The 15,565-nt window shown below is 41.0% G+C and overlaps 5 protein-coding genes across 8 annotated transcripts in view; all 5 read left to right on the top strand.

The window, feature by feature from the left end:
- The first annotated feature begins 108 nt into the window (after nt 1-108).
- abrab (actin binding Rho activating protein b) lies at nt 109-6,630 on the top strand. Of its 2 annotated transcripts, XM_052071555.1 has the most exons (3): nt 109-2,210; nt 2,256-4,400; nt 4,909-6,630. In XM_052071555.1, the coding sequence occupies exons 2-3, from the start codon at nt 3,661-3,663 to the stop codon at nt 5,390-5,392; spliced, it is 1,224 nt and encodes a 407-aa protein (XP_051927515.1). In that variant the 5' UTR covers nt 109-2,210; nt 2,256-3,660; the 3' UTR covers nt 5,393-6,630. The 2 variants fall into 2 exon arrangements, with proteins under 2 accessions (XP_051927515.1, XP_051927516.1); XM_052071556.1 differs by lacking the exon at nt 109-2,210 and having other exon boundaries at nt 2,254-4,400.
- Nucleotides 6,464-8,093, top strand: LOC127604481 (zymogen granule membrane protein 16-like). 2 transcript variants are annotated; one of them, XM_052071569.1, is made up of 4 exons: nt 6,464-6,643; nt 6,719-6,771; nt 6,874-7,006; nt 7,433-8,093. In XM_052071569.1, the coding sequence occupies exons 2-4, from the start codon at nt 6,720-6,722 to the stop codon at nt 7,758-7,760; spliced, it is 513 nt and encodes a 170-aa protein (XP_051927529.1). In that variant the 5' UTR covers nt 6,464-6,643; nt 6,719; the 3' UTR covers nt 7,761-8,093. The 2 variants fall into 2 exon arrangements, with proteins under 2 accessions (XP_051927529.1, XP_051927530.1); XM_052071570.1 differs by having other exon boundaries at nt 6,471-6,627.
- Nucleotides 8,094-8,640: 547 nt separating this feature from the next.
- LOC127604477 (zymogen granule membrane protein 16-like) lies at nt 8,641-9,866 on the top strand. The gene is made up of 4 exons (XM_052071561.1): nt 8,641-8,895; nt 8,993-9,045; nt 9,152-9,284; nt 9,466-9,866. Exons 1-4 carry the CDS (start codon nt 8,834-8,836, stop codon nt 9,803-9,805), a joined length of 588 nt encoding a protein of 195 aa, XP_051927521.1. The 5' UTR covers nt 8,641-8,833; the 3' UTR covers nt 9,806-9,866.
- Nucleotides 9,867-11,293: 1,427 nt separating this feature from the next.
- Nucleotides 11,294-13,040, top strand: LOC127604482 (zymogen granule membrane protein 16-like). Of its 2 annotated transcripts, none has more exons than XM_052071572.1 (5): nt 11,294-11,502; nt 11,640-11,679; nt 11,773-11,825; nt 12,406-12,532; nt 12,622-13,040. In XM_052071572.1, exons 3-5 carry the CDS (start codon nt 11,774-11,776, stop codon nt 12,932-12,934), a joined length of 492 nt encoding a protein of 163 aa, XP_051927532.1. In that variant the 5' UTR covers nt 11,294-11,502; nt 11,640-11,679; nt 11,773; the 3' UTR covers nt 12,935-13,040. The 2 variants fall into 2 exon arrangements, with proteins under 2 accessions (XP_051927532.1, XP_051927531.1); XM_052071571.1 differs by having other exon boundaries at nt 11,295-11,502; nt 11,636-11,679.
- A 2,294-nt stretch (nt 13,041-15,334) lies between these two features.
- Nucleotides 15,335-15,565, top strand: part of samd12 (sterile alpha motif domain containing 12) — a 60,004-nt gene continuing 59,773 nt past the window's right edge. Inside the window, exon 1 of the mRNA XM_052071566.1 lies at nt 15,335-15,508. Coding sequence (XP_051927526.1) covers nt 15,496-15,508 — 13 coding nt within the window. The 5' untranslated portion in view covers nt 15,335-15,495. The remainder of the gene's footprint in view (nt 15,509-15,565) is intronic.

A 15,565-nucleotide genomic window follows, 5' to 3' on the forward strand; every position in this document is an offset into this window, starting at 1 on the left:
CTGTAGTAACCGCTGTCCCTCAAAGGGTTAAACCTTTACATCTGTACTTTCCTAGTCCATACTGTTTTGTTATTGTGCTCAAACAAAAACACTCACTTAGCTGGAAGGATCGTCAAGCAAATCAATCGGCAGTAAACCCTGAACCCACAAAGACCTTTGTCTGCCTATAAATATAGCATCCTCGCCTGGGAAAGATGTTGACTCGGGCCATGGTCAGCAGTTTAAATGTTAGATATACTTGGACCGGATTACACGAGTCACCCGAGCAACTGGGCCAACGTTTGTTGAATACCGATTCCCATTGGCCTTTGACTGCACTGTGTCATTAATGATAATTAGTGGACGTGACTATTCCTCCGCACAAGAAACAAAAAAAAAAAATTCTAAACGTAAAACTGAAGACGCTCTCGTTTCCTGACACGAACACGAAGTCACAGCAATGCACAGATGATGCCTTTCAGCATAGCAAACGAAAGCTGCGGAACTCTCAGTCGTACTCGAAACCATTAAGCGGTTATCAGTGACACGGGGAAAGATTTCGAACGTTAAACAGCACTATTCGTAGCGTCGACAACTGTAAACACTTGCCACTCTAAAATGCTTTTGTTTGATCATATTCCGTCCTCTTCGGCTTCCACCCTCTTCATAGTGTAAAACACAGTCACGGAGGCTGTCATATAAATCTAAACCAGGAACTTTTAACTTTCCCTCGATGCCTAATGAGTCCATCTGGTTTCAGTAATGTTCTCTTGTCTTCTCGTTGGACTCTTAATGGGTGACCGCGAACCCTACCCCGCCCTCTTTTGTCGGTCCTCTCTGATCCATATTTTGGACTTAATTCAATTTGTCCAACAACCTAATCCTTCTTTTTGGAGGATCAAAAACAATAACGCATCACTTCTTGGGAAGTAGAGCTGTGTTTTTATTCTTACTTCCCCCTCAGTAAAATTACGACTCACTGTACTTGCCTCGAAGGCAGCATAGCCACAGCATTAAATCCTTAAATCCTACAGCAACAACACCAAAAAGTGAACGAAGTACTTCCGTCTCGTCATATACAATGGCCTTCTTCGGCCAAATGAAAATAATTATGATTTACAAGGTGACGGAGGTGCGCTCACGAGGGATGCTCATAGATTCATATATACCACGACGATGAATCCCGTACGAACTACAGCAACAGAGCCTTGCCAAACAAAACAATCTGGAAACAATTAAGCAGTATAAACTAAAGTCCAGCGACAAGACTACAGATGTTGATGTCCACCAAGGAGGACAGGTGCATTGTGTCAAGAATTGAACTGCCTTAGACTACCCAGTCCATTTGACCTGAATAACCCGCATACAAAATGCAAACATGCACAGATACAAGAATGATTTTTTTTCAAATGTCTCTTAAAATTATAGCTATATGGCGGATGAAACATAAAAGAACTGTTTAATGTTTCAGTACTTTTTTTGCACACTTTCAAGATGAAGTTAAAGTTGCATAAGTTGTTTTCATTGTCACCGCACGTGCACAAAAGTACATGGCAATGAAATCGGCTTGCTGTTCGCCAACAAGGAAATGAGCAGCAAAATTCACAACAGGTGTTTGTTTCATGAAAGGACCAAGAAAATTCCATTGGGTGTCCATCTCTACACCTTTCTGTGACTCCTTCTGTTGTCCCTCTGTATCTGTATCAGATACTCTCTTATCATCCGGTTCTCTCAGTTTGCCTTTCCGCTCCTTTTAAAAAATGCATGTTCATTCTGAAATTTCATCCAAAAGCTGAATTTCTTTCACTTTTTGTCTGAAGAGAATCGTCCAAAAAAAAAAACCTCACGCAAAAGGCAAACTGCTCGCATAATGGCATTACAGTGACCTCTGGTGGCGACATGTCATACTCACAATGCTCGGTCTCCGAAAATTCAATTCACAAAAAAAAGGTGATGCAATTCACCTAAAATGGGATTAAATAATTGGTCTGTTTTATAATTTATGTTTCCATATGAATACCATCCACTAAACGATAGAAATACTTGGCACCGCATACAGGAAACACGATTCAAAAGTGGTGACCTGACGTCACTATTTCCACTCCACCCGACGCTTTTCTTGCCATACGAGATGTAATCTATACGTTTTTAACATAGTCTTGTCTGAACTGTTTGGAGGAAATACTGAAGAGAAATATATATATTTTTAAAAGCGCTGTCATTGTTTCATTGTACTCATTCTGATTTATTCCAAAATTTGTTTATTAAAAAAAAAGAAAGAACCCAGACAACAATATTAAAAAGCGTGCTATAGTCGATGACTGATACCAGTCGTTAAAATATTATTTTTCAATTACACGCTCATCCATTTAATTCAAGACTGTACGAGTGGATTGTTGTTGACTTGTTGAATGTTTACTGTCGTAGTTATTATCTGCTCTCTTTTGTCACTTTCTGTTGCTAACAGTTTATACTGCAGTGAATGTATCAAAATGACAAAACGGGTAATCGTATGAGTATTTATTTCTGTATCAATCATAAAATAGAATAATTCTAAAGCTGCGTTTTTTTCTGTCGAACTTGATGGGAAACGGACGGAAACAAATCGGTTTTGTTCGTGACGTATGAATAAGGAAGTTAGAATGCGAAACGGAAATCCGCATTACTGGAAAGTACCACAAAGACAGGGAAGGTGGATACAATTGTGCTGGGGGGAAAAAAACACTTGGTTGTTCTATTTTGTGATGTTTGTGATAAGCACCGTACATCAGCTAAAACCTTGTCTCGCAAATTTGGAATTTGATCAGCTCTGCTTGTTTAATGCCTGATGAGTCACGCTCATCCTCTGTGACAGACAGCCAACAGCTGCAATTATGCATTTGAATGCGACAGTCTCTATTTATAAGTCTCCAGGACGAAAAAAAAGCATTTGAAATCCACCTACAGTATAATCTCCCGAAAATGAACATCATACTAAAAAAAAAAAGTCAAAGACTAGGTTCTTGCAACGCACGCAGTCTTCAAATGTGTTTCCTGTGCATCGGTGCGTGTTTGTTCCCCGCTCTCTTGAATTGCGATCTAAGCCGCATTTGCAAGATGAAACCGTTTTCGTGCGTCAGTAGGGGGTCCTCGTCTGCTTTGCCTCCCCGCTTTCTTTTTCTGGGCAAGAGTTACCTTGCGGTATGCGTCTTTTCCATCATCGCTGCATCTCTCAACTTTACTTATGGGTGGTCCCTATGCGATCTCAAATTCTCACCTCTTGCCTGTTTCAGTGTCACGATCAAAATACACGTGCCGATTACTTCCGCAACAGAGCTGAATAGATGTTTGTTTTGAATGGCATACGTTATTCAAGTCAAAGAGCAGATCATCAAAAGATATACTTAGTTATGTATGCTTCAAATAGCTTTAAGACTGGTCTGCATTCACCAGTGCCCCGTTTCAATGTTGACATCGGGTAAGGTGTCCGAATGATGAAATATGACTCTGTCGGAGTGAGCAGGGTCGGGCAAAGGTGCCGGGAAAGAAACCATTGGAAAGCTTGACTACAGAGATAGCGCTGCAACTGGAAAGGGGAAGCAGCGGAGTGTTTACAAGGAAGACAATATTGATATAACCTCACAGCTCAGTTAGGGGGGGGATATTTGTGCCTCCGATTTGTTTTCACAACGTGTGTCAGTAATGTGGAACCAACAGATCTCTCTATGGAAAGCGTCCGCCAACAAGAACGTCAAGGAGCTCCGGGCCGTCAGCAAGGTGTGTGGCCTGGCAAAAAGCTGGCAGCAGTGGATAACGGACAACGAGGGGAAGCAGGCCACCGAGCCTTGCGGATGGTCTCCATGGCCCGGAGACTCATCAGAGGAACCTCGAATGTCTTGCGTCGCTACGAAATTCATTCCCAGCCAGAAGACGGAGGAGGATACTCCGCATCCCGTAGTTGCCCCTAAAACGGTATCCGACGCTCTGAATTTGCCTCGAGATAGAACGAAGATTGAAGATGCAAACAACTGGGCGCTACCAATGATTTCAACGTCCATCGAGATGAAGCTGGTGATGAAGAATATTCGCAGTGGGCCGCAAGACAGGCGAGCAGGAGTTAAACTACTGGCAAAGTGTCTTGAGAAAAGCGGATCGGGTGAGGGCGCAGACAGGTTGCTAGAAACACAAAGCTCTCTCCCTTCCCAGAGAAAACGTTCCAATGTGCTCTCATCGCTGACTCAAATTGGGATACCGGTGGAAAATGAGCAGAAGCCTGGAAAAGTTGTCCCGATAGAGAAACAGATTCTTGGTGCTGATCCAAAGCAGGATCGTGGACTTACTCGATTAGAAACTGACGACGATGACGACGCATCCAGAAGTATATCGGCGAAAATCTGTGACGGCGAGTCATCGGTGAAAATCAAAAAGCCGCAAATCCTCACGTGAGTAAAAGATTTTTGCAGACCTTTTGTTACTCCAGATGTTACGATACGTGAACACCGATGTCTGATTCAAATTATTGGGGTGGTTGTCACTCAGCCGGCAGGTTATTGACTTTGTATGACAATAATGGGCACATATTTTGTCAAAGTGCCCACGCGCTGTGATTCATATTTTTAATCGCTCTCAAAACCAGTTTTCTGAAACTCGCCCATTTGAGAATTTTGCGGTAGAATCCTACACGTCGTGGAGGCGTGACATTAGTGCCAAAATCTTCTCAACAAACTCAAAATTAATAATAAGGTCGACCGTTGGATCAATCTGATACTCCCAAGGAGCCCCCGAACCGCAAACGTCGTTTCCTTTCTCAACGAACAATCTGGCCTTTTCACGTCTGTTTTTACCATTTAACGCAAAGTATAAATACGAACACGGCTGTAGAAATAAGAAGAGTCCGGTTTCGGGGGTTTAGGTTAGCTTGTCATCATGTCATCGAAACATCCTTTTCAGGTCCGGTAAGGAAGCTGCGGATGCCAATAAGATCAACGCTCTCTCCAAGAAATACAGCTCGGTTCGAAATCTCAAGAGCCGCTGGCAAAACTGGGCCGCGGAACACACCGATAACCAGAGAGTCAACCCCTTCAGTGAATACTTTGACTACGAGTACTCCATGTCCCTCCGACTCCAAAAAGGTCAAGACGGCTACGGGCGGCCCAAGGAGGGCACCAAAACAGCGGAGAGAGCTAAACGAGCCGAGAAACACATCCACGGAGAGATCGCCGATATGTGTTACATCATCAGAACGATGGCCGATCCAGATCAAGACGGGAAGACTCGAGTGACGTTTGGAGAGCTGTTTGACAGATACGTCCATATTTCTGATAAGGTGGTGGGGATTCTGATGAGAGCCCGGAAACACGGGAAAGTCCACTTTGAGGGGGAAATGCTGTGGCAAGGACAGGACGATGGAGTGATTATCACTCTTCTGGTGTGATCGCACACCGATTCTGGAATGTATACAATCACAACGCTGTCGTAAAATTACAAAGTAATCTCTCCGCCAATCGATTAGGAAAACGTTTTGTTGTGGTGCTAACTTGTGGCTTTTAAAAATGCATCCCCAAAAACATGCTAGCTTTATTTGTTTTAGTGTTGTAAACAATGAAATGTAAGGAACACTAATTTTCACATTAGCAAAACTTATACTTTATTGAATTGATAGGCTTAATTTTTTTTTTAATCGGTTTACTGTATTGCTTTTTTTTTTAATCGTGTATTAGCAACTTATCACCGTTGCACCATTTCGAACTTACAGTACATGTTTGCACATTAGCCTCCCATCAGTATTGCGTAGTTCTAACCATTATTTTGTAACACAAAGCGCCTCCGCGACAATTACAGCAACACGTGACAGCAAAAGTTAAAAAGATTGTCGCTTGAATATTACAAGACCCATTTTCCCCGGGTTGAGGACCCCCCCTAGTGCTCTAAGCCTTTGTCAGCTGTTTTATGGAACTGATTGGTGATCAATCATTGTGGTCTGCGTCAAAATAATAATAAAGCATTCAAAATAATCATACTAAAAATAAAATGTACATGAGTGGGGAGCATGGATGCTATCGGTTAGCTAACCACAAAACAATCCACGCGCACTTTGCGAGTGGCACTTGCACCTTTAGCCAAATTACTACAATGGGAAAAAAAAAAAGAAATCGCAAATCCCCCCCGAACATGTTCATATCTGGAAGTGCATTCTTTTCTAATTGAAGCATGAACAACATGGCGTGATTGTCAAGGAAAGATCTAACTGACCTGGCCGCTATGGCTATACATTAGATCGGTCCAAAGTCAATAAATGACGTCATAAAGTCTTTCAAACACATGTCAAAGTCACACACAAAATGCGGACAGGGCAGGTTCCACATGTCAAAAGAGATCAGCAGATAGGATTTCATACCTGAAACATTTTTTGGAAATTTTTAAGTCCTCCTCATCCATGCTTATGTGCACACCAATGAACTGCACGCACATGAGTGTGCCAGTATAAATTGTAACCTAGATTAACTGCTACTCACAGTTTAGACTGACAGATTATTGCTGAAACTTCCTTGTAGGGAATCCAGGCTTCAATTGAAGGATTAATGAGTTTTTTTTAATTCGGCATTTCTTGATGGAATGAATTTTATATAGTTCCTTTGTCAAAGGTATCTTCCGATCGCAGAGATAATCGTCCAACAAGTAGCAGGTGAGGATCTCCTTCACTTATCTCATCTTCATAACGAGTTATTCAATATTTTCAACCAATTTTCTCTTTCCCCAGAATGATTTTAATGGTCGTTTTTGCACTCCTCTCAGTCACTGCTTTGGCTGACGGTAGGTAAATGTGCATTTAACTTGTTGCCTTACCTAGAGTGGTCACAAATCTACCGAATGTCTTTTAATAGAGTTTTTGTGTGTATTCCGAACCCCCCGCAGAATTGCCCGGCCGCTCGTATTACTCAATCTCCCCACATGTCGGCTCAGGACAAGGCACCTCGTATTCGATCACCGGCAGTGGGCGGATTACCGGTGTCCGAGTGTGGGAGGCTTACAACAACTACATTTACGGGTGAATAACTTCATCATCCGCCATTACCTAATCAGTGGTAAATCGTAAATATCATCAAAGTACTTTGTAAAAACTTGCAGTTCTCGTTTTAGTTCACTTGGTGGCGTTGTTTCCGCCAATTTCATACTCCATAACTATGAAAGCCCAACCCTCAAAACGTACAACTTTTTTTCTCTCTCTCTCTGCTTTCATTTGAAAAATGTGGAAAATGAATTTTTCCCGTCAATTTTCTTTAGCACGACCTGAGCAATTAACATTTTCAGAATTGTTTGTCGTCGTCTTTCTTTATTTTGTCCATATAAAGAATTGAATTGGTGACCCCGCCCCCAAAAAGACAAACTATGCAGAAATGCTTAACATATATGAAAAATGTTCGATTAATTCAATATTCCTCCCTTTCAAATTTGCTTATTTTGTCTTCATCAGCATCCAACTTCGCTATGGCTACCAATGGACCGATGTGACAGGCCGAGAGATGGGCCAAATGCAGGAAATTGAGTTGTTTGACAACGAGGCCATCGTGCAGCTCTCTGGAAAATATGCACACTACATCCAGTCTCTGGTGTTCACTACTAACTTGGGCCGTTCCCTCTATGCGGGTCAGCCTACGGGGCACTCATTCAACATGTACCCGAACAACGAGAAGGGTGAACTGCGCTTCCTCAGCGGCCGGTTCCGCGGTGCCATCACCTCCATTGGGGCGCACTGGGGTGTTGTTTCTGAAACTCATCAAGCGCCAAGAAAATACTATTAAAGAACCCCATCATCTGCATTGGACGTACACTGGGGGAAAAAATGGTGTGTTGAATTTATTCAATGGTTGCATGAAATCAAATCATTTGCAATTTTTCAAGTAGATATATAGTCCACTTCAAAATGTATCTGGATTCAGATGATTTTATTTCATCCAATCACTTGATGAACTAGAATTGAGTAAAGTCAACCCAAAACTTTTTTTTTCTCGTGTATTTTAACAATCAAGAAAATGCTTGCCTGATGTTTAATCATTTCGCACCTTCATAAAATCTCTGTCCTGAGCAAACTTGCGCAATGGTTATCACGTGATTAAAGACCAATTTGTCAACCTTACTTTGTCAAAGCTCTTTCCTCTCCAGGATACCTTTGTCATTTTTGTCATCATTTTGTTGTTTTTGCAGGTTGCTTCGAAGGCCAATAAATTGCCATTAACCCTTTCATGCATCCTGTAACCTGATAACATGATAAACTGACCACTGTAGTAACCGCTGTCCCTGAAAGGGTTCAACATTTATCAACCCAAGACTGAAAAACTTGTATGGAAGCCTTTTTTTTCAACTAATAAAGTATGTGTGCTGACATTTACCTTTCAAAAAAATAGCAATGGCTAACAAACGAGCTAACCGAGCGAGCCAATGCTGGGTTGAGGATTTGAGCTAGCTTGTTGACATAGCACGATCGTCAACGAAGCTAAACTGACAATGCGTCAATACTGTCATGTCGTATTGAAAAAGTCACGTCAAAGCCACATGAAAATTTCAGGCAGGGCAGGTTCTACATGTATAACAGCTGATGAAGAGTTAAAAAAACACCTGACACGTTAGTAATTTTTTTTTTCAAGCCGTAAGGACCTCCTCCAACCTTTTGTGACTTAACTCCAACTTGAAGGAAGTGCCAGTGCAAATGATTTCTCCTGTATATAAACAGCCAAAATAAATTGGGCTTCATTTTAACCCGATGGACTAATCCTTGGATTGCTTTACCGGGGATTCGTGTGTGTAATCTGTAAGATTGATCTAAACCTTTTATTTTCTGCATTCCTGTAAATACATAAACATAAAATATGGTTTTATGGTAGCTCCTTTGTTAAAGGTATCCTCCAGTCAGAAAGAAAATCACCAAACAAGTCACAGGTAAGGCTAGCAGTGTTTGACCGATATGAATAATGATTTATTAATTATTCCCCCCCCCCCTCGTCCCCTCTCTGGCTTTCTGTTTTTCTTTTCACAGAATGATTTTACTGCTCTTTATTGCACTTCTTTCGAGAACTGCTTTGGCCGATGGTAAATCTGCACCCTAACACTGAATGACCTTTTTTTAAATGTTTTTATTTTTTTTACAGAGAAAGGGTTGACAAGTATTCTTCACAAAAGAATTTTTTTTTTGCAGGCCATCATGACTCCGAAGAATACTCATTCTCTCCACATGTGGGCTCGGGACAAGGTATTTCCTATGCCCTCACCGGCAACGGGCGGATAACCGGTGTCCGATTGTGGGAGGCCAACAACAACTTCATCTATGGGTGAATAACTAATTGATATGGCGCAAAATAGTCTGTGGGTGAAAATGAAATCTCATTACTTTTTTTTAATCCGTTTTATGTCGATAATTGAACGGGAAAGGGTTACAAAAAAAAAATACGCATCAAGGCATTTATGTTATCAATTAATTTTTTTTCATCAATGTCTTTTCTCCCTCGCCAGCATCCAACTTCGCTACGACTACACGTGGACCGACATAGCAGGCCGGGAGTTGGGCATAATGCAGGAGATCATGTTGTTTCACGACGAGTTCATCGTGCAGATCTCTGGAAAATATGCACACTACATCCAGTCTATGGTGATCACGACTAATTTAGGCCGTTCCCTCTACGCGGGGCGGCCGACGGGGCACTCGTTCAACATGTACCCGGACAACGAGAAGGGTGAACTGCGCCTCATCAGCGGTCGGTTTCACGGTGCCCTCACCTCCATTGGGGCGCATTGGGTTGTGCGTCCTCAGCCTGAGCATGGATCACAGTATGGCAAATACTATTACCGGTAAAGAAGCCATTGTCTGCATTGTAATGATTTGTACTTAATAAAACACTCTCTCTGCCTGCTGACACTTTGCTGTTTTTGTATTTTTTTTTCCATCTTCATAAAATCTCGATCCAAAGTGCACCAACCAAACTTTTGTCAAAGCTTTGTCATCTCCTTAGCTTGAATTGTGGAGGTGGGGGGGTTGTTGTTGTTGTTTTTTTTGCAATAACTTTTTGATGCGGCCATGAAACATTCAGCAATCAAAGAAGGAAAACTTCATGCCGTACGTTGTGTGCACGGGTTTTTCAGCGAAGAAACTATATCGGCTGTCGTTTATTGCCCCTCCACCCAAATCAAAATAAATAAAGATGCAATCTCACGGTTAAATACATATGCTGAGGTGTCTACTTAGCAGACGTTGTACTTGTTTTTTTTTTTTTTATGCAACCCCACTATTCATACATGACTCAAGCTGCTCCTTGCAGAAATTATCGATGCTACTCCCCCCCCCCCCCCCAAAAAAAAAACATGACAACCTTTACAGGTGAACTTCATCCTTCCATGCATCCTGCAACCTCAAAACATGATCAGATGTCCACTGTAGTAACCGCTGTCCCCGAAAGGGTTAATTGGACATTTCTAGTCTTTTGAATAAACAACACAAATGAGTATACAGTACCTGTAAAATCTATTTCAGTCTCATCCAGATATCTACAAAGTCGCAAATGCCGAACGGTGAATAGGCAGAGGTCTACTGTACAGTATATACCTTTCTGTGACTCTTCCAGTCTCTCTCTATATCTTAGCTGAGGGGTCACTCCTTGTTTGAAGCCTCGCGATGCCTCGGAACCGGTGTGATATAACCTGTTGTGAGTTGTATTGTTCAGCGCCTTGCTAGACAAAAGCAAGTTGCGCAAAAAGGACCGAAATATTGAACAGTTGAACCTGCGGTCAAAAACCTGGTTCATATGTGTAAGGCATTTTAAGTTAGTCCTGACAGTATTTAAATATGCACTTCTTTAGGAGTCGCGTACAGTATATTTCGTAAAACATCTTTTTGGTGCTCGACGGAGGTAATGATAAATTCCAGGTGACATTGTGCCAAGACTTTTTGGCACTTTTGACCGAAAACTCAGATTTTTTTTTTTTTTTTTTTGGTTTGTGTGCTACGTTACCACGGGATGATTCTGTGCTGTCACATCATTAATTTGGGCAAAAAAAATCTTCATAGAAGAGATGTTTATTGTTTTACCTGCTATCGTCCCATTGTCCCAAAAAATATATAACCAATTTAAAAACTTTAATGAAATGAAACAATCTTCTTTTGAATACTTATTTTCTGTATTGTTCGCCTTTTGTTTTCCTGGTTACATATTCATTGTACTCGCACTGTACTGGAGAAGAGATAGTTTACAAACTTGTTTCAGGGCAGTTCGACCTGTAGAAGGGGGAAGAAAATGACAATGAGTCACTCATCCACACCCATAATTATCATAGTTAGATCTGTTTTCAATCTGGAACGGGGGTGACCAGGAAAGCAGCCACCTACCTCTTCTTAATTACTTTTTCCGTACTGCTTCAACCAGGATATAGTCTTGGTTTCTAATCAGCATTTGGCTTTGGCACGCTCAAGGCTTGTCTATAAAGCTGATTCTCCGAACTCAAACAAAAGAGTCCGAGCTTCACACGTAGCTCTTTGAGCCCTTGTGCGGATAATCTGTGAGTAGAATTCATTTTTTTTCTGACAGGTAATTACACTTACGGAATGTATTGTTGATTTTTAACATCTATTTGTTTTTGGATACAAATAAGTTTGTCATATCGGCTACTTTGTATTCCGATTCTTGACTAGGTAGATGCTGTTGGATTTGCTGTGTGATCTGACAACTCCAACAGGTAACAGCTGAGGTTGCTTAAATAGATCACAAGACACATTTTCTAAAATTCATAAAGTGTATACTTACTGTACGTGTTTTTTATTTTTTACAGAATGTCAAGACTTGTGATTGTCACTGCACTCTTTCTTTGTGTATTTCACAATGGTGAGTTATTTAATTTTGCGTTATGTACCAAAAAAAAATTTGGAAAGTAAACAATCTGACATGTTGACACGTATGTTTAAAGGAAAAAAAATATCTTGTCATCAGATTTTCCCTAACATGGGACAATCAGAAAAAGACTGACTTAACAGGAATATTTTATGTTCAAGAAAAAAAAAATCCCACGTTCATTTTTACTGGAGGAAGTCACTTGTCGTTCCAGTCCAGACAATAGCTGTGAAAAGCAGAACATTCTTGCTATAAGGCACCTGTGCGACAAACAAGCTTGCACATTCCTTTCCGATTATGCTTTTCTTCCCACGCTCTGAGGCCAATGAAGGCAACACTCTCCATTGCATTCGTAAACATTTCATCTTGTTTCGGTAGCTAACTAGAAAGATAGCTAGCTCGCTAGGTAGCTAGCTCGCTACACAGAGAGAGAGAGAGAAAGAGAAAGAGAGAGAAAGAGAAAGAGAAAGAGAAAGAGAAAGAGAAAGAGAAAGAGAAAGAGAAAAGTCTGACACTTGAACAAAAGCTAATTACCGTCAATCCTCCTTTTTTTAATTTTACAATTTCATTCCAGCCCTGGCTGAGAAATACGCTTTTAGCCAACCAGTGGGCCCCGGGGGAGGTGACTCATTCTCTCTCAATGGAGATGGCGCCATCACAGCTATCAGGGTATGGGAGCAATACAACAGCGTCATCACTGGGTAAATATACGACACATGCAATCTGATTGAACCATTTGGTTACTGTTGTAACCAGCTCGAATGCACAATTGTTTTTTTCTCTCCATCAGTTTTCAAGTACGCTACGGTCCCACTTGGTCACCTATAATTGGGGCTGAATCGGGAGATGCCAAGGAGATGGAGTTGTACAAGGACGAAGGCATTATTCAGATTTCCGGCAAATTCAACAGCGTCATTACGTCACTTGTGTTCGTCACCAAGAAGGGCCGAACACTGCAAGCAGGGCAGCCTTCCGGCACATCCTTCAACATGTATGCCCCCAGCAAGGACACCGAGCTGGTCCTCATCAGCGGCCAAACCAGAGGTCCAAATCGTATCACATACTTTGGGGCACACTGGGGCATACCTGAATATTACATTTAATTTGAATAAAACTTCTCCACAATCTGCTCTTTAAAACTAAATTCAAAAAGTCTCGATTTAAAGCATTATCAGTCGACTTGGACAGAATAAAGGTATTCCTCTCTAAGTGGTTTCGGGCATCTTTTTTTTTAAACTCTTAGCTAGGTTAACCTGTTTCAAGATGGTTTCTGAAACTTAAAAAATGTTTGTCCCTTGCCCCTGTAAGAATTATGAAAACTATACATTTGCTTGATGATTTTTGCACCATGATGCAAATGTATATATGTTTCTTCCATGTCGCCGACGCTGTTGTCATGCTCAGACCTCGATATAATTCTCATCCATCAAATTCATTCAAAATGCATTAGGCTAGAGCACGGGTCATCGTCATTGTGATTTTCGAGGAATGTTGTGGATGTGAGGAAAATGTGAACACCGGGAGAGATTTATAAAAGGTAAGCATTGGTGATTGACATGTATCATTCATAATTATTGTGAGAAATCATTGACATGATCTGTGTCTTGAAATGAATATCATTCATTATGACAAATAAAAGAATAATATTATTAAATCTAATCTAATCTGTGTATCAAATTGGTAGCCCTTTGCATTAATTAGTACTCAAGAGGTAGCTCTCACATTCATAAAGATTGGTGATACCGGAGTGAGAGATTCTCCAAAAGCATTGTCCAGACAAGCACTTAAAAATTTTTGTTGTTGTTGTCTTGTTTGATGCATTTCAATCTTCTCTCACAATATGCCCCCAACTGAAAATTGTATTTGAAGTTTGTTTTAAACAACGTTTACAAAATGGCACATGGCCAACTTGAAAATGTGAAAAAAAGAACAATATTAAATTTAAAGAAACATGATTCATGTGTTGTCGTTTTCGTGAACTAAAACACAAGTGCTTATTTTTCAACACAATTCGATTAGTTTCAAAGCCAGATTTTCATGAGTGACAACATTTTTCTGTGTGCGCAGCGGTATGATTCTCATGGCCGCCATTGTTATGGGCGTTTTTACATGTGTAAAATTAGTTCGACTGAGTAAACAGTCTTTCCTTAAGGGTAAAAGCTTTTATACATGAGAAAGACTCTTCCTTTCAAATGAAGTGCCCAAGGTGACACAAATATTGACATTCAAAAACGCCGTCGCACAGCTGGAGGTGAATTTATTTAATATGCAGATGAATCACTTTCGATTGATCCGGTGAAGTCATGATGTTCTTTTGGTTGTCATAAGCTTTATCCAAACGGCTAACGCGATGCTTATACCAACTCTGTTAGCTAACCTGGCTCATAAGTCAAAACACAGATCTTAAACTACATCAATGACATATTATTTTACATCCGATACTCATTCAATATCTGAACAAATGCCATACATCCAGATTTTTAGTCAAGTAGCATTCTACAAGGTGACCGACTTCTGTCCGTGCTTATTTTCTCTAGGACAAAGGTGTCAAAGTCAAGGCCCGGGGCCCGGATCTGGCCCACCACATCATTTTATGTGGCCCGCGAAAGCAAAAAAAGCATGGCAAGTTCCACGATGCTTGCTAAAGTCTGGAACAAAAATGTAAAATTGTGATATGTAATCTACAATAACAGTCGTTATTTTGGACTTCTAATTTTAAAACTAGTTACCCATCAATTTGTTGTGCGCTGTGCACGTAGTATGTGGAGGTGATTAAACATTTATATATTTTCCCAAAATTCACAGCCCACCAAGGAATACCATAACTACAATGTGGCTCATGGCAAAAATGAGTTTGACACCCCTGCTCTAGGGATTTGACTAATGAGTGACCCATATAATCCACTGTATAAAAATCCCTATTTAAAAGGGAAGCCAACCACAATAAAAACATCTTTAAAATAATAGGTTCTATGCAGCCCACGAGTCTAAACAAGGCATTCTGATGAATATTATGTCTGTGGAATATGAGTTAAGCAGTAAGCGCTTTGTTACAGCTGCAGCGGTTGTGAACGTGTGATGTAAATCGGGATGTATTATAAAATCCAGCCATTTTTGCCCGTCTCAGGGGGCGGCATTTTTTGCTTATTGCAGTTGACTGAAAATGACATCATAGATCCTCAGGGCTCAATTAACAACCAAGCATGTCTCAGCTTCAGAAAACAGGTGCGCCATGATTTGTCATTACCTGAGCCCTGAGCACCTGTGATGTCATTTTCAGTCAACAGCAAATGACAAAATGGCTGTTCCCTGAGATCGATAAAAAATTGTGGATTTTGCTGCTTATTCCACAAACGTATTGTTAATCAAAATCTTGTGTTTTGGCTAGTGGTGCTGCATAAAACATATTATTGTATTTTTGGGGGGGTTGATTTCCCCTTCTCCAGGGATTGAGACGGATTTCTCTGTGTGAACTGTTTTGCTAGCCCACTGCTCTCAGACTACATTACCCGTGATGCTTTGAGGCGCGGCGGCAGCTGTGCACTCCGGCTCGCCCGCAGCAATGAAATAACACGGTAGGAAAAGGTACAATGAGAAAGCGTTGACTTTCACAATTTTTCTCCAGCTCTTTTGCGAGTGATGCCCACATCTGTGGAGTGACGTCATGGCCGTCGAAGGTAAGAGAACATTATGTTCAGACGTTTTAATGCCTCGTGTGTATGAAATGGGGATGA

The sequence above is a fragment of the Hippocampus zosterae genome, chromosome 7 (assembly GCF_025434085.1).
Source record: "Hippocampus zosterae strain Florida chromosome 7, ASM2543408v3, whole genome shotgun sequence".
Lineage (NCBI taxonomy): Eukaryota > Metazoa > Chordata > Actinopteri > Syngnathiformes > Syngnathidae > Hippocampus > Hippocampus zosterae.

Excerpts from the sequence above, each read along its gene's own strand:
- LOC127604482 (XM_052071572.1), top strand. The coding sequence starts at position 11,774 with ATGTCAAGACTTGTGATTGTCACTGCACTCTTTCTTTGTGTATTTCAC. Across the intron at positions 11,826-12,405 it reads TCTTTGTGTATTTCACAATG|CCCTGGCTGAGAAATACGCT; the intron begins GTGAGTTATTTA and ends ATTTCATTCCAG. Across the intron at positions 12,533-12,621 it reads TACAACAGCGTCATCACTGG|TTTTCAAGTACGCTACGGTC; the intron begins GTAAATATACGA and ends TCTCTCCATCAG.
- LOC127604477 (XM_052071561.1), top strand. The coding sequence starts at position 8,834 with ATGGTAGCTCCTTTGTTAAAGGTATCCTCCAGTCAGAAAGAAAATCAC. Across the intron at positions 9,046-9,151 it reads GAGAACTGCTTTGGCCGATG|GCCATCATGACTCCGAAGAA; the intron begins GTAAATCTGCAC and ends TTTTTTTTGCAG. Across the intron at positions 9,285-9,465 it reads AACAACAACTTCATCTATGG|CATCCAACTTCGCTACGACT; the intron begins GTGAATAACTAA and ends CTCCCTCGCCAG.
- abrab (XM_052071555.1), top strand. The coding sequence starts at position 3,661 with ATGTGGAACCAACAGATCTCTCTATGGAAAGCGTCCGCCAACAAGAAC. Across the intron at positions 4,401-4,908 it reads AAAAAGCCGCAAATCCTCAC|GTCCGGTAAGGAAGCTGCGG; the intron begins GTGAGTAAAAGA and ends CATCCTTTTCAG.
- LOC127604481 (XM_052071569.1), top strand. The coding sequence starts at position 6,720 with ATGATTTTAATGGTCGTTTTTGCACTCCTCTCAGTCACTGCTTTGGCT. Across the intron at positions 6,772-6,873 it reads AGTCACTGCTTTGGCTGACG|AATTGCCCGGCCGCTCGTAT; the intron begins GTAGGTAAATGT and ends AACCCCCCGCAG. Across the intron at positions 7,007-7,432 it reads TACAACAACTACATTTACGG|CATCCAACTTCGCTATGGCT; the intron begins GTGAATAACTTC and ends TGTCTTCATCAG.